We start from the raw sequence: 23,664 nt of genomic DNA, 5'->3' as shown, positions 1-23,664 counted from the left end.
GTTCTTTGAAATGGTTTCATGGGTTGCTGTGATTTAGTTGGGTTTGGTTGGGAGAGTTGATGTTGAGGGATTTTGTTTTCAGGCGAGAGTATTGCTGAGGGTTCAGTCAAGATGCAACATATGTTGGCACTGTTGGGTAAGTTTTCCCTGGTGGACAATCAAGGGCTAAAGCTCAGAAGAATCTTCTTCGTCTTCTCTGTTAATGGATAAATTGTTGTGAGCAAAATTTGTGACCAGATGCACACAATTTCTCCGAAGTAAATACGCTTAGGAGTAGCTAGAGGGTATCTAGGCTTTTCACTGACTCTGTCTGTCTGTTGTCCACTTTGTTTCTGTGTTCCTTGTTTTAATGTCTCAATGTGTTTTCTCCCTCTGCTTCTTTATAGGTGACCGCAGCTTCGAGAGCTGCACGGTTGTGAGTGAGTGGCCTGGCTGGACCTCTTCTCCCTCCCTTCATTCCTCCATTAATCCTCCCATTTACCCATCCGGTCTCCTGTCGTCTCAGGCACCATGCTGATGCAGTGGCTGGCTTGGTTGGTCCTGCTGTCTCTGGACTGGGCTCCAGGCAGCTGGGCCTTCATCACCACCAGGGCTCAGGGCCTGAGGGGTCGCATCCAAAGAGACCGCAGAAACATCCGGCCCAACATTATCCTCATCATGACTGACGACCAGGATGTTGAGTTGGGTAAGGCTGGCACTTTTCCTGGTCTTCCTGGAGTAGTATGGACTCTGTTTACTTTTCATTTAGCTCCTATTTTTTGCTTACTTGAAATTTTTTTTTTACAGTGTTTCTTACATTAATGTCTTATTTTTCTCTACACTGTCTTAATACATTTCTTTGTCCTTGTTGATATTTACATCAGGATTTATATGGTCTTTCTGCATCCATGAAATATTAAATAGAGGCCATAAGCCAGAGCCGAATGACCATCTGGCCTATTAACTGCTGAATTACGATTATTTGCCACTCAGAATTCAGTAAATAAAAGTCAAGTAATCTAAATAGACTGAAGTGTGTTTATCCACATGAAAATTAAGTAAATATTTTCTTTGTTGAAAAAAAGGGATTGTCATTAAAATAAAGTAACGTGTCATGGTGTGTATTGGCACAACCTGTTTTCATAGTATTAACAATGAATGTAACAAAATGAAGCATTCAGCACTGACCTCCATACCTTGTCATCCAGGTTCTCTGCAGGTAATGAATAAAACCCGAAAGATCATGGAAGATGGAGGCACAACTTTCACCAATGCTTTTGTTACCACACCCATGTGCTGCCCGTCACGGTCCTCCATGTTGACGGGCAAGTACGTCCACAACCACAACACCTACACCAACAATGAGAACTGCTCCTCCCCTTCCTGGCAAGCTCAGCACGAGCCACGCTCATTCGCTGTCTATCTCAACAACACCGGCTACAGGACAGGTTGGTGAGCAAAGACATGCACTCACATGGTACTTTTCTATATACAACAATCAGTCTTAAGGACCTGCTGTATGTACACCAAAGACCTGTAAATGCAGTGCTGATGTTTTTTCATTAAATATGGAAAAGTGGCATTTTTCAGGTTATGACTGGGTACCATCTCACTTTTTTGCCAAGGTACTGTCAATCACCACAAGCTCAAATGTCCTCCTGGCACCTCTATATTCACTCAATGCAAATTTTTTCTATACTAAGCTAGACTCCATGGCCTTGCCTGGCTGTCTGCTGTGAGAAATGCAAACACGGTGAGCGTGCCAGGTCGCTGTCATGTCTCATCAGACAGTGTCTGCGTGAGTGATAGGCAGGCGTTGGACTGGACAGCTCAGTTGGGGTCCTGTGGGCTGCAGCATGGCCTGCGGTTTTCGAACTGATGCGTTAGTCTGCAATTAGCCTTCTCTGGGACAGGCTGGCTCCCTGCCCAGCCTATCCAAGAATGCTGTGCAGTGAAGCCAGGGAAAAAGAGACGAGCAAAAAAGTCATGCGTCATGTACTCACACACACAGATAAAGTCAATCAGAAGCACAGGATTGAAAATGTTCACAGGTACAGACACAAGCAAACAAAGACTGTATGGTAAAATAAACCCTCTTTTCTCTCTCCATCTCTTCTGCAGCCTTCTTCGGCAAATACCTCAATGAGTACAATGGCAGCTACATCCCGCCTGGGTGGCGCGAGTGGGTTGGATTGATAAAAAATTCCCGCTTCTATAATTACACTGTCTGTCGGAATGGTTTCAAGGAGAAACATGGTGCCGATTATGCCAAGGTATGTTTTCCCATAATTTCTAAAAAGGAACCATTAGCTCAATCACTCATTTGTTTTCCCTTTATGACCTAATATAAAGACTTTGCCTGACAAATTGCAGGTTCTACGCCACTTATAAATACAGACAGTGAAGCACTTCACTTATCACGGTGTTGTGATCCAGGCTGACAGGAATTCTCATTCGAGAATTAAAGGGAATGAGCTGACATGAGGTGGCGTCTCCTCTTTCTCCAGCATCCTTTTATTATGATGCACCTTACCTCAACATTTAGACACTTTAAATTGAAGCATATTTATGACAAGCCACTGTTGCCTGTGATAAATACCACCCTGCACTTGTTTGTGTCTCTTTCTGTCTGTCTGCCTTTTTCCACTTCTTTTTATCTCACTATTAAGTTTTGCAAAATGATTTTGTGCTACATAACAACAATAAAAAAAAAAAGTAAGAATAATATCACTTTACCATTGTCAGACTCTGAACACTGTGGTTACACTGTCTTTTTGTGGCACTGTATGGCATCATCAATCTTCCCCAAATGTTTTTGTAAGAGCTGTCAGTTTGTTTTCGCAGCTCCCTGTAAATATCTTCCCAGGTAGCGTAGTCCTGGGTACATGAGGAATCCACGAGGAGGATTTATAGTTTGGATACATGCCAGCTTTCAAAATGGCCTCTCCAAAAGATGGGCAAACAAATGTTTGGACTGCTTTTCCTCTGCCAACTTGGATGGGGGTGTAAAGTTACCCACAAGCTGAGGCCGAGGTGTTTACATGACATGGGCTTGGTCAGGAGATTGCGGTTTAAAACCAAATGGACACGCTATTTGCTATTTACTGCCAAAAACCATCAACCTGCTACCACTAGGACAAACACAACCCCTGTTTTTAGATTCACACAGGGTGAGAAGGTCATAGTATTCCACACAGAATGCAGCTGGCACACCAAGTCATTGTGATTAGATGAGACACTTGCCCGGTGATTTCATTCAATTTGGTCCCATTTGATTTTCCATCTGTAGGAGGATGAGTTCATTGAGGTTATGGCCTTTGTCAAAGACCTTTTGTGTGAGATTTAGCTTGAGAACATGATTCATACAATTTTTTCCTTCAAATTCCATGACAGAAGACAACTGTCATAAAGACACAACGCAGCCTGCGTTTCAAGCCAGATGTGATGTGTTGGTGTCATAAATGCTAACAGAAAATTCCACTGATCAGAGATCAAGCAGCTTGAAATTAACAAGCACCTCTTGCACAACTCTTGTAAATTCAAGGCCACAACTCCCCGCTGCATTGACAGTCAGACCAAGTTGGTTGTTATTAAACTTATAATGTCAGAATCTCAATTTAACTTGATGAATGCCATTGGGAAACTCAACCATGTGTGAATGAGTTTGTACTATGTGATTGCCACTTAGTACTCATCCTCTCCAAATGGTTCTGGGAAAAGTGATACTCTTCACCTCCCTGACCATTTTATAGCTGTTGGCCAGGCTTTCCCCATGACACTGTCACTTCATTTTGACCTGCCAGCACCCTTAGCAGCGGTGGCTCAGATTTTGGAGAGCCGGTAATAACAGAAAACAAGTATGCCAATGCATTGCCATGTGCACGCAATCACCAGCCTCCACGGGCATGTGCAGCCGCCAGGCCATTAAAGCTGGCCTGTCTATAAAGCCTATTAATAGAGACAGGATGAATCAGCCAAACCCACTTCTGACATTTCAGGGAAATCACCCTTTACCCTTTCATTCTGAACCTGGCACTCCCTTCCGCATGTTGTATGCCAGACAGCAGCATGCCAAAACTGCAGGTAGAATGGTTAATCTACTGTTGGAAACTTGGCAAATGCTTTTGTGATTTTAGTTCAGGGTGTGACCTAGAGACTCCACCACGCCTGGAATAAAGTTTTTGATAAAATGTCACGCCTGTGGGTTGTTTGATGTGACAATTTCACATTTCCTGAGTCTAAGCTCTTTACAGTAAGTTACACTTTCATTCATCCAATTGTCCCCTCTTTTCCCATGCCACTAAAATTTGAAAAACAGAGCACTCAGGGTCTTGAGGAACTTGTGTCTTTCCCATCTCCTTTATATAAGTCATCACTCACTCCAGCTCTTTTCCCTAGTAATGCCCGAGGCTTATAGCTTTTGAGGTTATTGCGTCTGATTTGTGTGTTCCTTTATCTCCCAGAGTGAATCAGTCAGTAGGAAAGAACACATGTTAAGGGAAAAGGGATAAAATGAAATGAAGCTAAAAAGGAGAAAGAGAATGGATAGCCTGGAGAGACGTAGAGGGGCGGGAGCTGTCATAACAACATACCATTTGAGAGCGCCAGTCTCCTCTCACCATCAAGTGGTGTCACATTCAATAGTGCAGAGATTCACTGATGAGGCAACAACCCATATACTGTATACACATACACACACAGACTCAAGCACACTCACATTTACACACACACAGGCAAGCTGCCAGCTGTTGACTCGACAGATTGGTAGTGTACTCAATGGCCCCAGTTCATATCCCCACTGGCCTCTCTCCATTTATTTGAAAATGACTGGACGAGGGAAAGCAACATGTCATGGTGATTGGACTGCGAACGAGTTTTATCAAAGCTCGTTCTGTTGTGCATTTTTCTAAATTCCACCTTCTCTTTTAGCCTTCTCAAGGTGGCATTTTGCCCCTGCAGCGCCCAATAATTCCTATTTATTCACGGTATTTGCTTTCTTTTCCAGGACTATTTCACAGACCTGATCACCAACGACAGCATCAGCTTTTTCCGCATGTCTAAGCGGATGTACCCTCACCGTCCCGTGATGATGGTCATAAGTCACGCTGCTCCCCATGGCCCAGAGGACTCAGCTCCACAGTACGCTGAGCACTTCCCAAATGCTTCGCAGCACATGTAAGTTACGTTTAGACCCACATATCACACACACACAGTACATAAAGTCATCTACCAAAAATAATGAAAAAACAAATGTATAGGGCCCATATTTGGAGATTATGTACACAGACGTTCAGGCAGCTTTCATCTGCTGCTGTATGGAATTTTTCTTGTTAACATTCAATTAGAGTTTTTATGATTTGGTGTACCTAACATTATTACAGTGCTCACGCCCCTCAATCCCCAGTGATGACAGGTTGCTTAGAAGCTGCTAGGGCCGACGACTCGGCAAGCGTGAAATCAAAATGATTTATCATCCAAGAATAGCTCGGGCACATACCATTAAGGAGATCAGGGATGGGTTTTTTTACGGAGCACTGTACTCATGCCAAGCCCACATTGGCCTCCCACAACTCTCATCACTGAGTCGAGGCAGCGCTGCGATACTCTGAGTCGTTCCATGGCAATATGCCCTGCCATCTCATGGTGGGCCCTCCAACAGGCTCCCAGGATGCACTGCTCCAGTGGGTGGGGGGAGGGATGAGGTTTTAGAGAAGTAGATGTGGGGTTCGAGGCTGCCATTTCTGCTTTCTTTCTGTGTCCCAGCACTCTCACGGTTTCCCTCTTCCTTCCTCTCACTTTCTTTCCACTTAACATTCCCCTCAATCTGTTTGCTCTTACGCTCTGTGTCTTTATATCTCTGTTTGTGTCTGTGTCTCACTCTCGATGTCTCCCAGTGTCTTGTCTCTTTTTCTCATCCTTTGCTGCTCTCCCTATCCCTCCCTCGCTCCCTCCTCTCCTGTGAAATGTGCAAAGGACTTCCTGATCCTGTCCATATCAATCAGTAGTTTCTCCCCGCTGCTCTTGGGACAAGAGGAATGCATTGTGTGCTTTGGAACACCCTTTGTGACATTATTAATTTATTTTTAGCTCAAGCCTGCGGGTGGAAGGGGGTCGAAGTGGGGCCTGCGGGTGACTAAAGGGGTTGCCCCAGTGCTTGTGTATAGGTCCAGTGTGTGTGGAATATGAGGCGTGGTTTTGTGGCAGCACAGGTGGTTGGTATGGGCGGATCTTTGTTTTGGTGTTTGTTGACTACACATATCCATAACAGATATGGTGTAACATTTTTTTCACTGACAGATGTTGGAGCAAATTCCTACATAGATGTGATTGTGACACTGTTCCATTTTGAATTTGAGTTGGTTGAACAAGCCCTAGAAATTCTCTACAAAAGCCAGTAAGTTCCTGGTAAGGTCATCCACTAGTGGAAAGATACGACTGAAGAATTGTCTGGTCTGCTACTCTCTGTCTTTGCAGCAGATACCACTAATTCCTAATGCATAGAGTTGGGAAGAGACTACATGGCAGTAAAGGAGGAGCCGCCTCATAAATCAAATGAGCGTCTGTACTTTTGACAGCAACAATAGCAGGGGAGGGTTTGATGTTAATGTCATTAACATTCCTCACTGAAGGTGTTTTTACTCTGTCTCTTAGATGTAAGCCAAGCTCTTGACTTATTTTAAACACTGTAGATGTCATGTGGTTTCTGAATGGCATTTCTCTCTAAAGCAAGGAGTGACTGGGAGTTATTCTGGTCGTAGCTCAACAAGTTGCTTTAGGGAATGTCACTAATCCTCATGTGGGATGCGTCTATGTTAAGTTTTGTAAGGTCAAAATCCATTCTGGGGTGAGCAGCAGGCCCTGGGCTGCTGTAATCCAGGGCTAATACCACAAAACACGATGTATGTGTGACAGGTGGCAGGTGTGACCTCTCCTATGGACTGGCTTCATTCCACTGACCTCTGCATTCCTGGTTCCCTGGTGCCCAGGGCCCCATATCTTGGTGGCCCATTGCCCAGAGACAGGTCCCTTTGTGGGGCTTATTAGACCGCCTGGCTAGGTGGGTGAAGAGTTCACCCTTCTCACAAAGCAGGCCTGAGGAGAGGAGGCCAGAAGGCAGCACACTCAATCAGAGCAAAGCAGCTTCCATAACAGGTCTTCATTAAGTACCCAAGTCTTGATACTTTGTCTATTGGCTGCTTATTCAGGGGTGCAAGCTGTATTGTTTTAAGAGTGAATTACTTATAGTAGAAGGGAAATTATTAGTTATTACATTACATTCCAACATCACGGCTTATGAACATGACTTAGACTTTGAGGCTAACCACATATGCTGGTAATAAGTTATTCATATAATATTTTACATTAAACTGCAGCAACTTAGCAGACAAGTCAATTTCATACACTAGTCTCCTGTATATCTCCCCCCCTTACAGCTGTCACCGCAAACAGGTGAACAACTTCTCTCAGCTTTAACTCAGCAAGCACGACTCCTTCTGCCCCCACTCTTGCTCTTCATCCACTCCTGTTATTCCCCTATTTCAAATGACCATGACTTATTGAGTTTTCAGTCCAGAAGTTGTTGCAAACTTGACTTTGGGGCCTATTATTTTCATAAGCATGTGCCAACCCTCAAATGACTTGTCTGTGCCAAGAGCGCAGTGGAGCAAGGAGACTCTCGTCTGTGTGTGAGGGGAGAGATGGTCAGAGAGAGGTGTGGAAAAACAGCTAAGGTACTGGCTGCTGAGTATTGGGAGATTTCCTTCAACAAACAGAGCAACTATTGATGCGTGTCAAACACAGTGGACAACTGTGGCACCTGTTACTAAGCAGTAGTTTGTGAAAAGTAGCAGACAGGTGTTTTTTGGCATCTTAGATGGGGTCTTCATAGCTGTTACCTGCTCTGATAAAAAGCATCTAGACAGACGTCTGTAAAGATTTTCTTATGTCTATGCAATACATGTATGTCATATCAATCCTAAATGCAGGCAGTTTTTTCACATGCTTGTCTCCTCTCACTCTCCATTTTGCCCTCCTAGCACCCCCAGCTACAACTATGCCCCAAATATGGACAAACACTGGATCATGCAGTACACAGGCCCCATGAGACCCATTCACATGGAGTTCACCAACTTCCTCCATCGGAAGAGGCTGCAGACACTCATGTCTGTGGATGACTCAGTGCAGAAGGTAAGTGTGATTTTCATGTCTTTTCCTCTGAGGCTCGTAGTTACTGTACTTGTCTGGGTAATCCACAGTCTATCCTGTCACGTCTCATTTTATGTCCCAGGTTTATGACATGCTGGAGGAAACTGGAGAGCTGGACAACACTTACATCATCTATACAGCAGACCACGGTTACCACATTGGCCAGTTTGGATTGGTCAAAGGCAAGTCAATGCCTTACGAGTTTGACATCCGGGTGCCGTTCTTCCTGAGAGGACCCAACGTAGATGCAGGGGCAGTGTAAGTCCAGGCAACAACTGAAATCATTATCAGAGTTGCTTTGCTCACAACAACATTACATTGTCTCCATATTGGGAAAAAATCAAGTATAAACTGGACTAGGATGTTCTCTCTCTGTGTCTGAAGTTTTATCATCATTTGTTCATGTTCCTTGGTTGTAATATCACGTATGTATTGTAGAAGATTAAGTAAACTTTATGTGCATGTGCTTCTTCAGAAACCCTCATATGGTGCTGAACATTGACTTAGCTCCCACGATCCTCCACATTGCTGGGCTGGACACCCCTCCAGACATGGATGGAAAGTCCATCCTTAAGCTGCTGGAACAGGAAAGGACTGGCAATAGGTCTGTATGGATTCATCATGCCATGCTGTAATGGATATTACGTACAGTAATTGCACAGTGTGCATGATATGTGCAACAGTCCTATTCATTTGCCAGTATTAAGCAAATGCAAATTTCCATAGCCAAAATAATTGCTTTTGCTTTTGCTGAGCACAAAGTGGGTTCAGGGCAATTTGGTGGATTTTCCTTGGCCGTGGGATTCACTGAGGTTCCTCTCATGATGTTTCCCGTAGAATTTGTTTGCAAGCTGATTCATTTGTTTCCCCAGCAAACCCATAGAACTAACAGTGTCCAACATGAATGCAGAATTGTCATCGGCATTCAAAAAAGCACAAACAGCTATAGTTAATACAGCCACACACTATTAAAGAAAAAAATCTGTTGCATTGGGAAAACATTTCCAGAGACACAAAGGGACTGGGATAAATAATTTAATGCTCAAAGAACATTTACACCATTCCCTGGAACCCACAAGGTCTTGAGCTTGCTACGATCAACATAATGTGGCTAGCTTCAGGCCTGAGATACTGTAGCTGATGGTGAGTGCATAGTCCATATGAATTCTATAAACTCTGTGCATTTTGTTTTCCCAGATTCAAACCCAACCGGAAACCCAAAGTCTGGAGGGACACATTCCTAGTGGAGCGAGGGTAAACTGGGGCTCTTTATTCCCTTTCCACACCACAGACACATCCAATGTCATTGCAGAGCATTGTGTGTCACACAAACCTGACAAAACATTTCAATGAACCCCAAAATGTGCAAGGCTCAATGCACGTTCCCTCCAGCAACTCAGACACTTTTCCCAGTTATTTGTTATCTGACAGACATTTCCTGACCACAGTCGGCTTGGAAGGCAACGGCAGTGGAAGAGGTTGAAATATTCTAAGTTGTTTGGTAAAGCTATAAGCGGCTGGCAAATTATGACAGTTCACGCAAACGGCGCTGACACGTGTGCAACCAGGTCATTTGATCATTTACAAGAAAAACAAGCAGAGTCTTTGTCTTCTGAAGGGGCCATGCATATATTGAGCACATGATCGGAGCCTTAGGCCTGACTTAGCCTGCTGTTCCTGCACCGGTGGAGACAGGCGGAAGATACATTTCAGTAACATGGTAGAGCTAGACACACGCAAAATAAACAAAGGCTAGCCAGGCTCAGGATGATGTTACCTGAGGAATGGCTTGAAGGCTCACACTCAATCCACTCACAGGACATGTCACCAGCTCCCCCAGTGTGGAATGCAGCAGCCACGCAATAGCCAACGCTCGACTGTTTCCCCAAGACTGTTTTCTTTGTAGTGCACGCGATCGCATACAGTACATGCTCCCTCACAAACCCGTCAGTTCTTTATTTAACCACTCCTCTGCTGCCAGATATATGTTGCAGAAAATGATACCTCCAATCTGACAGCCGGCTTTTGTTCACTTAACATGTTAATCTGCGGTAATGCCAGGGGTATACTGACAGAAACCTGACAACTTGGAGAGGAATAATCCCATCAAGCTTGTCTTCGCATGATACAGGTGTCCAAGAAAAAAAGGGTTAAAATAAAAAATAAAAAAATACGAAAGAAAAGACGTAGGGGGTTCGGTTAGGGAGAGGGAACAGTATCACTGCCTGAGGCCAGATTGTGCTGGCAGCATGTGTAATGATACTGTATATTACAGTATGTCATGCTCTCCCATACAGCTGCTGTTTTTCCCTTACTATCATTTCCTCACTATCCCTTTTTTTTCCCAAATTGCTGGCTTGGCCCTCCCATCTCCTTTCCACTAATTTGCTCATTTGCAAGCGACTGCATCAACATCTGCAGACACATGTCCATGACTATAAAGGAAGCGCTAGCTAGTCTGCTGCAGCACACACACAGATCAGTCCCCTGCTGGCATGTGTTTGGCGTCTATGGACCGCTGTGTATGAAATGAAAGGAGTGTGACCTTTGACCCGTAGGAGCTTTAGCTCTCTTAATCTATTCCTCCATTAATCTACACTGTTTATAAAGGCTGTCTACTCGTGCGCTTGTCTCTAAATGCTGAGATTAGCCTCCACAGACCTTTCACTCTGTTATTCAGGCACACACACTCACAGTAGCTAATGTTTTTTGTACAGTTCTCTCAGTGGTCATGTGATATGCTCTATGATTTAATATCCTCACATGACCTTACAGTACTGTACCTCTGAGCTTTTGAAATGCTTACAGACAGCTGGGACTGACTATGTAGATTGAGAATCCAATCATCTACGTAATGCAGCCATCAGGGAATGACATCGACAACAACTGTTAGCTCTGTAATCACCCTTGGCTAAAGGCTAGAGACTGCAGCCAAGCCAGTGTGTGAACATTGGCTGTTTTCCCCTGGAACAGAGTGCTAGACAGGATCGGACAAGACAACAGCCCTACTCTGTAAGGGGGACAGGTCGTTCTGTGCTTCGTTGTCGCCGTCGTTCTGTCTGTGTGTCGCATGCAGCCAGGCCATGTTGGCAGAGAGTTGGCGATAGAGGAGTGCTGGCATGGCCTTAGCAGAGACTCAGCCAGGCCTTGTGGTGGTAGCAGAGGAGAAGGGGGCAGGGCAGTCGAACGTGATGCCAAGCCAAGGTCAAACAGCTTGGCCCGGAGCTGAGTGCTGGTGTGAGGCTGAGCTGAGTTTCATGCCCAGACCGTCTGGCACATACAGACGCTACATAACTTATCCATCCACTTGCTATGATCATAAGAAGCATACTGGCCATGACAGAAAGTCAAAAACAGGAAACTCTTAAAGTGAATAAAAGTTTAATTCAACTCACTTAAGTTCAGTAATAGTTTAATAGTATAGTGACTCCCTGAAGAAGTCCATTTGTTTATGCTGATTTCCTCTTAATTATGTTTATTTGTTTATTGCAGAAAGATTCTGAGAAAGAAGGATGATACGATGAACACTCAGCACACCAACAGCCTTCCCAAGTACAAAAAGGTCAAAGAGACTTGCCAGCAGGCTGAATTCCAGACACCCTGTGAACAGCCTGGACAGGTAAGACAAACACACCCATGTGCATAACTTCTTTCTGCAAACCTGTGTGAACGGAAATGAGTTCCCCTGATATCCACCAAGGAAAAATCTCCATAGTTCTTTTCTAACAGTAATGAGTACCACTCTTGAAGTGACCTCCACGCTGCTTGTTGAACTATTCCACACAGCCACAAGTGAAATAGCCATTTACAGTACATAAGTTGGTTCATAATTGGACCCTTTTGCACTGTTTTGTGGTGCATTTAATTTGTTGGTACTTCCCTTTCATCTGTGCCCATTAATTTTCTGGCAGACCAACGGCCAAGTGCTACAGTATGTGGCCTTGCAGCACACAGACCAGAACAATACAAATTGTTACAAGTTTCAGGTAGTGTTAAATGACAGGCAGAGTTTCTGAGGGGCTGACTAATGCAATCCAGATCCAGGTTATGGTCACATAAATGTGTGTATGTAAGAATTAGTTATTAGATAGAGCAATGGAGCAATTCTAGTTGTGCTCAGCAATGTGTGGTTTGTCGTTTTGAATGTATGCAAGAGTGTCAGTACAGTATGTGTGTGTATCTGTAATGGTGCACAAAAGGGGTAGAAATGGGTCCCCTTGTAGCTGTAATCGCATACAGTGCACATCATAATAGTGTCGCCGCATAGCATGAAGGATGAGATTTAGTTATAAATGGCCCGTCTGGCATGATTTAACATGGCCTCCCAATGAGCAGCCTGAAAGCCAGGGGAGGGCTTTATAGAAAATGACTAGGGAAATGGTACTCGCACACAGCAGGCAAGTGCTTTGTCTCTCTCCTTCATCTCACTTATTCCAGCTCCTCTTCCTCTGTTGTTAACATGCACAGAGAGAAAGCTTAATAAAGAGCGTGGATCAATGTCAGGACATTGAATAGCAGTATATTTTATGTCTTTAAATGACAACTAAACTCTGTGTCACAGAAAAAAGCAAAGCTTTGTACTGAAATAGTTAAAGGGCTCTTCAGCTGGGATATGAAACCTCTGTGTTGAACCTGATTTAGGTTAGAATGAGAGGAGTTTTGTTTTTGAAAAGCCATAAAATCTGCTGCCTTTTGAATATAACCACATAATCACTGCTCAGACAGACCAGATTTTTCCAAGAGCACAGCCTGTGTTGGGTTTTTGTCACAAAGCTGCTACGGTACTTCAGAATCGATTGTGTGATAACGGTATGGGTTTGTTGTGGGTGTTTATTGTTGTACACCAGATTTACTCACCAGGGACATGGAGAAACCTCTATTACCGTATGTTTTGTGGGGTACATGACAGTGTGGGTGACTTGCGGTACCGCTTACCACTCATGTTTCAGCTTGCATGGTCATCCATGTCTGCTCCTAACTAACCGCTCCCCTCCCGCCCCTCCTCCTCCTCAGTTTCTCATCCATCTCTGCTGTCCTGCTGCTGCAGTGGTACTGTTGTGCCTTAAAAGCACTTGTTGGTGGGGAGAGCAAAGAAGAAGGATGAAGAAAGACAGATTGTTTTCATCCCTGAGTGATAATACATCTCTCTCTTTCCCTCTCTCTCCCTTGTGTCCTGTCGAATGCTGATATAACAGCTCTGTTGGGCAAGCTCTTCGTCACCATATGAGCCTTCCAAAAGAAACCTGATCTGCCTTATGGCCCTTTGTTTGGACCCTCGTTCCCACACTCACCACTGATCATCTACGCTGCTCTCTGCAGATGTGTTTCTTCCATTTATACAAGACCTAACCAGCGGTACTGTTCACAGAAATTAGCCTCAACTTTCTTCCTCTGGTAGAAATGGGTGTTCAAAAAAGACACAGAGGATGTAGGCAAATGCGTGGACATGTATTTATACAATTAAACTGGTGACGCACTTGGCACAGACATACCCACTGTGAGAGTGATAGGGGTTTCCTCTTTATTTTTTAGACACCAGACAGTCTTTATTCATGTGGTCATGTTGGTTTATCTTTCCTGCTGCTCTTGAATGCCATTCTTTCCCACAGGCCGAGATTCGCCTGATATATCTGTCAGAGGCATGTGTTTCTCCAAGAGTTTCTAAAATCACAGCAAAAATGAAACTTTGCCTGGGATATTGTCGACATCTTTAGCACTTATTAGCAGTGCCAGAATTTCTTTTTTTTTCATTGCTAAAGAAACGTGGACATTTCTACAGAAGATCTAGATCAAGGACACTTTAGATTGCTCTAATTTGTATGGATTTTTTAATAAAAATTAGGTTAGGAGAGAAAGAACTTGAAAGAATTTCTGATGATATCTCCCTGTTAATTTCTGCTGACAGAAATGGCATTGCGTGGAGGAGATCACAGGAAAGTGGAGGATACAGAAGTGTAAAGGTGGCTCGAAAGAGGGCTCCAGGAAGAGGGCCCGCAGCCTGAAGCCCCACAGCAGCTATGACAACAGAGACCGGGGCTGTGACTGCGGGGACACGGTCTTCAAACCACCGAGAGCAGAGCGCCGCTCCCACCGTCAGTTCTCTGGCTCATCAGGCCAGCGTGAGTATACATGAACCTGATAACTCTTCATCTAATATTGTATAAGAATATAAAGTCATGTAAAGTGGTGGAGGATTGGATATACATATGTGTAGGATTATTGTGATTATTTCAGTTCAACAATAGAGGATGTAGAACGGGCCAGACTGCGTCAGTCAACATCCAGCTTTTAACTTCTCAATTTATAACATAATATCGATGTCGGTCTCTCAATACCAGTTAGAGAAAAAGAAGCCTGCAAAGGCTCAAGGCTTGATTTCCTGTAACAGATTATTTATGCTCTAAAGGGAGACAGATGCACGGAATAAGCAAACATCCTGCAACAAGTCCTGCAATTTGTTCTGTGTGTGTGTGTGTGTGTGTGTGTGTGTGTGTGTGTGTGTGTGTGTGTGTGTGTGTGTGTGTGTGTGTGTGTGTGTGTGTGTGTGTGTGTGTGTGTGTGTGTGTGTGTGTGTGTGTGTGTGTGTGTGTGTGGGGCGTGCACAGGCTATTGAGATTGTGGTTTCAAATGGTTTGATGCCCTCTAGTGTTGCTTAGCAAAGGTGCAACTGAAGTTTGAACAATTCTTTAAGATGCACTCTGTTGCATTGGGGTTTGATTCACCAGGATTTTTTTTCTTTTAAAAATATATAAATAGGTTATCGGCCACGTTTCGTGCACACCCGGCCGACCAGGTCGCTGGCTGTGGAGTTTGAGGGTCAGATATACGACATTGACCTTCAAGCAGATGATCAGTCAGCCGTCCGCCGCCGTGTCATCTCAAAGCGTCACTACAACCCAGAGGACCCAGAGTTTGATTTGGGCTCTGATGACGGTTCAGAGGAAATGCTGGCGGATGATACCAATGCTGTGGGATACCCAAACTCTGTGAAGGTTACACACAAGTAAGAAGGCAGCCTCCCTTAAAATTCTAAGAGCATCTCAATAATGACGTCACTTCTTGAATCTACGTGTATACTGTATGTCTGTTGTGTCTGTTTCAGGTGTTTCATCTTGATGAACGACAGTGTCCATTGTGAAAGAGAAATCTACCAGTCCTCTAGAGCGTGGAAAGACCATAAGAGCTATGTGGACCAGGAGGTGAAGCACTGGCACTCACACACACACACACACACACACACACACACACACACTCTCTCCAGGTTTACTTGTGTAGTCAGTGATGAAGCATTTATCATAATGGATAAAAGATAATTGATTGATAATTCCAGATTGAAGCACTTCAAGACAAAATCAAAAACCTCCGGGAGGTAAGAGGCCATCTGAAGAGGACACGACCAGACGAGTGCGACTGTGGAAAGAAGAGGTGAGTCATTTAAAGTTCACCTCAAAAATATGTTCTTCTTTCATGTTATGTCTGTACAGAATGCAAGTTATCCATAACTTGTTTTAGGCTTGATGCAAAACCCTGTTGTAGTCCAAAAGAGTTTTCTGTCTGGTCCTTAGTCTCTCTCTCTGTTTATAAAACCAGCTATTATAGCAAAGGAGACAGAAACAAGGCAGAGAGACTGAAGAGCAGGAATGATCAACTCCATCCATTTAAGTGAGTTTCTCTTCCCCTTTAATTATGGGTTTGCCCCATTTAGCGTCACCCCGCTCACAATGACTTCATCTGATCAAGTGTGACAAATATTGTACATTGCTGTCGTTGTTTCTGAATATCTGCTTGGTACCTGCATGTCATGTTCAAACATACAGCTCACTTGAATTTAGTTGACTTCATAGATCAGATGACGAGTCCAGCATGTGTGTGTACTTTGCTTTTGTATGTATACTGTGATGTGTTGATGACGTTTGTGGCCCTAAAACACAAATGAGTTTCTAAAGGAAAGCATGTTATCTAGACATTTTCGTTCAGTGTTTGGTCTCTGAATGGAGTTTAAATGACAAAGCAGATGTATGGCCAGGGACCTATTTTATGTGTGTGTGTCTGGAAGTGATTGAGTCGCACGGAAAGATAGAATGACTCAATAGAGGGGAAATCAGTCAATCCCTCAAACACAGCGATCAACTTGCACCAGGAAACATTGGGAACAGATTATGCCAATACAAAGCAGCTGTTTTTCGCAGTGTTAAGGCGGGGACGAAGAGGGGACAGTGGCTAGAATGTCGTTCCAGAAAAAATTGGACATAGTAAGAGCTTAAACATGAAAGTAAACAGACAGCCATATCTTGGCAGCAGCGATGCCTTCTGGAAGTCCCCTCCAGATCTTCCACCACTGTGGTTACTGGCATTAGAGAGGGTAGGGGCTGATGTCATCTCTGCATCGCACTGTTTTGTAATTCTCTCACGTTTCTGCCCGACAGGGAGGCAGCACAGGAAATAGACGGGAAGACCCAGTTGTACAACGAGATCCGGAGACGGAAGAAGGAAAGGAAGGAGAAGAAGCGGCAGAGGAAGGGAGACGACTGCAGCCTGCCCGGCCTCACTTGCTTCACACATAACAATGACCACTGGCAGACTGCTCCCCTCTGGTCATGTATGTATATTGACTTCTGTCGACTCTTCACCACGCCGTGCAATGTGCTCGCCCTTGTTTAATCCAGAAAAACAACTAGAAATACATTGTTAATGGGGAAAAATGGTATCATGGTGGCAATTCTAATTCACTCACCAAATCTAGGCAGCTTTTTCATTAGTTCATTCATCTCACGGGCCAACCTCACGTCTTTTTCTCTCTAAAATGTGAAAATCAATTATTAGTAGTCTGTGTTAGGGTATTTGTTGTCAGTTGCGGTACAATTGACTACAATAAATCTTGATTACTGTCTAGTGGGTGGATTCTGTGCATGCACCAGCTCCAACAACAACACCTACTGGTGCCTGAGAACCATCAATGAGACCCACAACACGCTGTTCTGCGAGTTCTCCACCGGCTTCCTGGAGTACTTTGACCTCAACAGTGACCCCTACCAGGTGAGTGGACATCTGTTTCTGTCTGTCATTCAGCTCTGCTCCATGTGTGTGTGTGTGTGTGTGTGTGTGTGTGTGTGTGTGTTTGTCTGCTTTCTCTGTCTTTGTTTTCATTGGTCCCTGCATTATGAAACTATTCTTTGAGACAGATAAATATGCAAATATAACATCTCGACACCAAAACAAAATGCCTGTCTTTGTTGCAGCTGACCAACGCCGTGTATGCAGTGGACCGGGAGGTACTGAACTCTCTCCATGCGCAGCTGATGGAGATGAGGAGTTGTCAAGGTTACAAGCAGTGCAACCCTCGCCCAAAAGGACTGGACACAGGTAAAAAATGCTCACTTTCAGCCTGGTTTATTGTTCCTACTTACCTGTCCTGAAATGGTTGGACATACGGACTGTCACACTGGGTTTAGCGGTAGTTGTTATGCCAAAAATGACTGAAACAGATTTTACACACAGAAGAATTAGAGTGAAGTGAGTTAATAATTAAAGAGGCACTGCACACCTAAATGTGTTTTTGAGCTGTAAAAAAAAAAATACGTATGATATGACTGTAGCATCATTTTCACCAGTTTCACCAATTAGTTTAGAGTTTAAAGAACATTTCATACTGTAATAGTAATATGAGTGACTGCATATATATTTCAGTCTAATCTTCAGCTGTGTTTCCAATCTGTTTCAGTCTCAGAGGTGTGTGTGTGTGTGTGTGGTGTGTGTGTGCGCGTGTTTGCACATATCTGCATGCTGCATGTATCTGGGGATGATCCACTCAGTGATGTATGCTGGAATTTCAGGAGGAGGTCAAGGAAATCGTCACTGTGTCTTGTATTTTCCTTTGTTCGTGTGTGTTAATGTTTTCCTCATGCTGACCCATACGCACACAGACACACACACACACACACACACACACACTCTGACCTCTCTTTGTCAGCCCAGGTCCTTCCACTCTACTGGAATGTTTTCCCTGTTTTAATATACTTACTTCCAGTGCTTTAATAGTATTTTGCAATCAAAATAAGGCCATGTCACGGTTGTATGTCCTGGCCATCATCCCCTCTGTGACTCACCGAGTGTTAGCGATGTTATTTCAGAGGACGCTGTCATCACTGCAATCGAGGGAGGCCGACGTTTTATTTGAGCCTATCACGCATCACCGCTGTCAGCCTCAGTCTATTATTTCTCCTACCACCAAATGGTCCAAATGTCCTTACGTAGCTGACATCCCAGCGACGGAGGTGATTAATACCTAACGTTATGATGACCGAAGCCTGTGAGGCCGAGCCGTAGCACCAGCGTGTGGCACGAACTGGCTGTGTTGTTTATATCTTGAGGATAAAAACTTAATGTCTGTAATTACCAGCTGGAGAGTTGGAGCACTGGAGCGGCCAAGCTGCTCTGAGAAAACTGATTGTGTTTCAGCGCTGGCATGCTGGACTTGTCAAAACCCTGCCAACACATGTCACATAGCAGCCTAAAATCTCTTACTTGCACTGGCTGCCCTTGCCCGGCTGTGATGCCAGCGCCGTGGACCAATGAGATCGCTGTTGTGGTTACATCCAGTGATGTTTTTGTTGGAGGGATAGATTATTAAAGTTTAACTGGTCCGGTGAAATGGATCTAGCAGTTACGTGCATCTATTAACAGAGTGTGACTTAACCACCGCTGTCACCTGGCTGGATTATCGTGTGTCTTTCGCTTTTAAAGGGGGAAACCCTGTTGAACTCTGCACCTCACAAACCACTCAGTCCTGATCAGTCCTCATCTCTCCATCCAGCCCAGAGTATGACCTTTCTACCTTTTCCTCCCCGTTTCTTTCCATTCAAATCCAATCCTCTTGCCTCCTCATTCTTCCCCTCCTCATTCTGATTGTCCAATAATTGCATTTCTCCCTAGGGACTAGCAGCTGTGCATGAAGAAATCTTCAGTGTGAATGATCTATTGATTTCCCTCCCGTATCTCCCTGAATCAAAGCATTAACAATCGATTGCTTTTATTTTTCCGATCAGGAGGTAAAGAAGGAGGAAGCTATGAGCCACACAGGTATCCACCAATTTTTGTTTCTCTTCAGTGGCTTTTTTCTTTAACACCTGCATGGGCCCAATTGCCTCATTCCCACTAATACATCCATCCATGGAGTGCTGGCGCTTAATCTGTGGCTGCATGCTGGGGACACGCTAACAATCCATAACAGAATTTTTTTTTTCTCATTAAAGCAGCTTCATTTGTTGTCACCTCTGTGCACACCATCTGTCATCACTTTTATCTGCCGTGTAAAGTCAGTCCGCAGCTCTTCGAACGTACAGTCAACAGTTGAGATATTCTCTTCCGCATATTTTCCCACCTTTTGCTTGAGAGTTGCAACATTTCAGAGCAGTAGTCCATGTTGAAGGACGGACTCCCAAGTGGATCCTTTTCTAGATATTCTTACGATAACATGGCTAAACCACAATTTAAGTTTTATAGGGAGGCGCTGAATATGTGCTTCTACTTGAGACCCACCCATGCATCAAGTGCACGTGAATGACAATGCATGATACTGTATCGCCCCCCCCTCCGTCATGTATCACATTCTACATGAACGCTTAAAGGAGTAGTTTGTCACTTTAGGGAATAAGCTTATTAAACATGCAGACGTGAGAGGTGTTGATCTCTTCTGACTCTCAGCAAGGAAGTAAATATGAAGCTTCAGGCAGCAGTCTTTATGCTAAGCTAAGCTAACGGCCGCCTGGCTGGAGCTTCACACATTTACTTAAGAGACATCACTCCTCTCATCGCACTCTGGAAAAGAAAGTAAATACATTTCCTGAATTGACGAACTCTTCCTTCTATTACCCACCATGCCATGTCAGCCATATCCACAAATAAACAGTCATCATCACATTAGTGTTCCAGTCTAACATGACATTCAGAGACCTCTCATATCTGCTCCTGGCCGTTAGCCTGTGGTAGAGTGGACACTTGAGTTGCTGTGACCTCTCTGTCCTCCCATTGACCTCTGCCCTTTTGACTCGTGTTTCTGGCACCTGCTTACCAGGCAGCAGCAGCATCGAAAGTGGTCAAAGAGGAGACCAAGACTCTCCTTCCTGTGAGTCCCTCAGCCTATGTCAAGCCATCTCCATTCTCTAGCTGCAGTAGTTACAAGAAAGCTGATCTCACAAGGAAAGCCAGCCCACGGCAGCACTCAGACTTCTTTTCCTCAGTTTTTACCTGCAGACATCAAACTGAGCCCAACTCTTTTTTAGCCCTTTGCTGTAATTTTCCTTCATTTGCCTCTCCTCTGGTAGTATTTTGAATTCCTTTGTTTTTCTGGGGATACACCATTCAGCAGCAAGCTCATTTCCTTTGTTTTTCCTGAGCATCTTCTTGTTTTGTTGATCACCTTTTTGTTTTCTCTGCTGTTAAGTTCTTTTATTCCAGGTTGCCTGACTTTGCATTCCAATCCAGACCAATCATTAACTGTGCCATTTGCATTTCTCTTGTGCAGATCAGTGTGTTATGTCTGTTTTAGTCTATTATCGATGGGTCATGAAATATTTTTATTTTCAGTCTTTCTAATGTGAATTTCTATGGCAGCATGCGTTTGCACTACTCATGGCTTGAGCTTAGTGTGAGTGCTGAGTTTATCTAATGCTGCTTTGAAGTGTGTGTGTGTGTGTGTGTGTGTGTGTGTGTGTGTGTGTGTGTGTGTGTGTGTGTGTGTGTGTGTGTGTGTGTGTGTGTGTGTGTGTGTGTGTGTGTGTGTGTGTGTGTGTGTGTGTGTGTGTGTGTGTGTGGAGCCCATGGAGCTGCTTTAGTGAGAAGTGGAGGCTGGGCATGACTGCATGGTGTCTGAGTAATACTGAAAAGAGCTCTGTTATTTCTGCTCCAGATCCTTACACTCGTCTGTCTCTTTGTTTTTGGCAGCACACAGCCACTGTGGGACGGACGACAGGGTTAAGCTGCCCAACTTGACAGACGAGGAGGTGAACTGGCAGGGACTGGAGGATCTGTATAGCATAAACGAAAGCCTTTATGAATGTAGGCCTGACTACAGCCCCAGCCCAGACGACTGGGCCAACTTCCAGAAGGATGTAGATACGTTTGCACTGCGACACGTTTTTAACAAATTCAACCGAACCCATGAGCTTGACGACTCCACCCTGCCCGAGCTGGGCTCCGGGGCCGGGGGTGGGGGCCTTGTGGAGGGCAGTGGAGAGGAGTTGGCCTCTGCCAGCGACGGCTGGCCGAACCTGGCCACAGAGGCTCGTCTCACCACCCCCGCCCCCAGCGAAACGCCATTAGCACCACCCACACCCAGGCCCACACTGGATAGGAAACTGGAATCTGTTGTCAACGACCTTCCTGAGAGGCTTATGAACAGACCTGGGGTGTCTGTTATGTCAGCATCACCGATGGCTGCATCATCGCCAGGTCCGAGAAGAGACGGGGTTATCTTCCAGAGCGGTATGTGGGCGCAGCAGCTGGAGGAGATGGAAGGAGAGACGTTCAGCGGGAACGGACTGACGGAGCTGGAGACGCGGCACGACACCCTGCTGCACACTCACAACAGCCTGCAGCTGGAGCCTGGCCCGGGCCGCAATGAGAAAGCCGGCTCTCAGGGTCTTGGCCTGGACCTGGGAGAAGAGGAGGACATATTCCAGGCCCAAGGTTACCTCCCTTTCTCCCCACAGACACTGAGGCCCAAGGTGCAGGCCAGCACCAGCGGGAGCCCCCCGACCTCACAGACTAGCACCCCACAGAGTGTCAGGTTGGTACTACAGGCGCTGCCTCAGTCCGCGCTGCCCCTCACCTTGGACTACGAGGGCAGCGGCTCCCTGCCTCAACCCTCCAATCAGACCCTTTGAGGCAGACGCACGCGCCGGCCGGCCAATGAGCTGCTGGTCGCCATAGAGACACAGACACAGTGATTGGGAGATGAGCTTGTCAGGAGCAATGGCAGGCGATGCCACCTCAGTCAGAGTTGTATAATGAGTATTAAAGTTATTGTTTATTTTTTTACAGGTGCCTACATTTATTAGTAAAACAGTGTTATGTTTTTTTTTGGATATATATTCAGAAAAGAAAAAGCCTTAATGCAGCTAAACTTAAGTGTTGGGATTAAAAATAATTAATTCCATATGGATAACACCATTGATGTTTTTAATATATGTTTTTATGAAAAAAAAAAGTGAGTGGTGAAACCATTTCAACATCTGAATGAATAGTTAGCATTAGTCCGCTGTAGGAGCGCTCCAGTCTTAGAACAGTCTCATAAACCTGCCCAGTCGTCAGTGCAGCACCCACTCACTGTAGAGATAACAGCAACATTTGACCCCAAATGCACTTTTTAACTTCTCCACTTTTTGTGGATCTGAAATTTGTGAGATCAGATTTTATAAAATGATTCTTTCTACTGACTACTACTAAAACTAAGAAGAACTGGATTGTTACTTCTGAAAAGGTTAAAGAATCAACATGAATACATCTGTTTCACTGATGACCATTTTAAAATGTGTCATATGGGAACATTTTTCACATTTGTTTTTAGCTCCTTGCCGTGTAGCATTAATGGTACTCAGACAGTTAAGACAATCACGGGACAGTTTTTACATCATCTGAATTATCCAGCCACAGCCAACACGTCTGATCCTCCACACTCACTATTTACTCACTTACTCTGACTATGCAGAGCTGCACGTTTATCTGTTCACAGCATTTTATTTTTAACACAAGCCACATTGTGCCATCACGCTCAGTCACCAGGGCTTAGAGGATGTTCATTGTGTAACTTTTTCTTCTTTTTTTTTTGGAAGTCACAGATTAATCATGTGGTGTATGATGTAGTGCTTTGATAATCCAGAGTATAGCGTTGCACATGGCCAGTTCATTTAGGATGTAACTGTAACTGTCCCTTAAAACTTGTTCCACGCAGCACACTGCTACAGCTGTGTCTATGACCGTTTGGTCAGTAAAATACTCTGCAGTCTAAAGCAAGTATTCTGGGGCCATTCTGGGCAAAATGTTTAACCTTTCTCCCAGTAGTTCATCTCTGCTGTTGGTTGTGGTGTTGGTGCCTCCCAAGAGTGACCGCGGCGTTAGAAAAATGGTTCAGCAGAAACCTGACGCTGTCCTTTTTTCTTTTGACGGTGTGTGTAGAAGTGTTAGAACAAGTCTGGTTTCAGGAAAGCCATGAAGCTGTTAAGAAATAAACCCCTTCAACCTCCCATGTGATGTTTCGGCCTCAAGTGTTGTCTGTATGTGATACTTTACAAAGATTCAATCAGCCAAGTCTGTTTTTTTTTTTTCAGTTTTTTAATGACAAATATCAAGTATTCAAGGCATTTGTAAACCAAGTGTTCACAAACATCAATTAGACTCCTGCTCCTGAGGAACAAAAGCGATAAGAGCTCGACTTTCAGAATACAGCCTCTGTTCTGTCCAGGAAATACTTTTCAGTTCAAA

The 23,664-nt window shown here is 44.5% G+C and overlaps 1 protein-coding gene across 2 annotated transcripts; it reads left to right on the top strand.

Annotated features, from left to right (window-relative positions):
* The first annotated feature begins 479 nt into the window (after positions 1-479).
* Positions 480-22,529, top strand: sulf1 (sulfatase 1). Of its 2 annotated transcripts, XM_070852680.1 has the most exons (19): positions 480-685; positions 1,188-1,427; positions 2,101-2,252; positions 4,985-5,154; positions 8,016-8,166; positions 8,267-8,442; positions 8,660-8,788; positions 9,382-9,438; positions 11,677-11,803; positions 14,090-14,303; positions 14,941-15,187; positions 15,287-15,383; positions 15,515-15,609; positions 15,775-15,846; positions 16,611-16,783; positions 17,078-17,220; positions 17,424-17,547; positions 19,230-19,263; positions 21,127-21,241. In XM_070852680.1, the coding sequence occupies exons 1-19, from the start codon at positions 511-513 to the stop codon at positions 21,158-21,160; spliced, it is 2,610 nt and encodes an 869-aa protein (XP_070708781.1). In that variant the 5' UTR covers positions 480-510; the 3' UTR covers positions 21,161-21,241. The 2 variants fall into 2 exon arrangements, with proteins under 2 accessions (XP_070708781.1, XP_070708782.1); XM_070852681.1 differs by lacking the exon at positions 19,230-19,263 and having other exon boundaries at positions 21,127-22,529.
* The last annotated feature ends 1,135 nt before the right edge of the window (positions 22,530-23,664 follow it).

This window comes from Pempheris klunzingeri, chromosome 21 (genome assembly GCF_042242105.1).
Source record: "Pempheris klunzingeri isolate RE-2024b chromosome 21, fPemKlu1.hap1, whole genome shotgun sequence".
Lineage (NCBI taxonomy): Eukaryota > Metazoa > Chordata > Actinopteri > Acropomatiformes > Pempheridae > Pempheris > Pempheris klunzingeri.
Note: the sequence above shows the minus strand (reverse complement) of the source record. Positions and strands in the feature narration are given on the sequence as shown.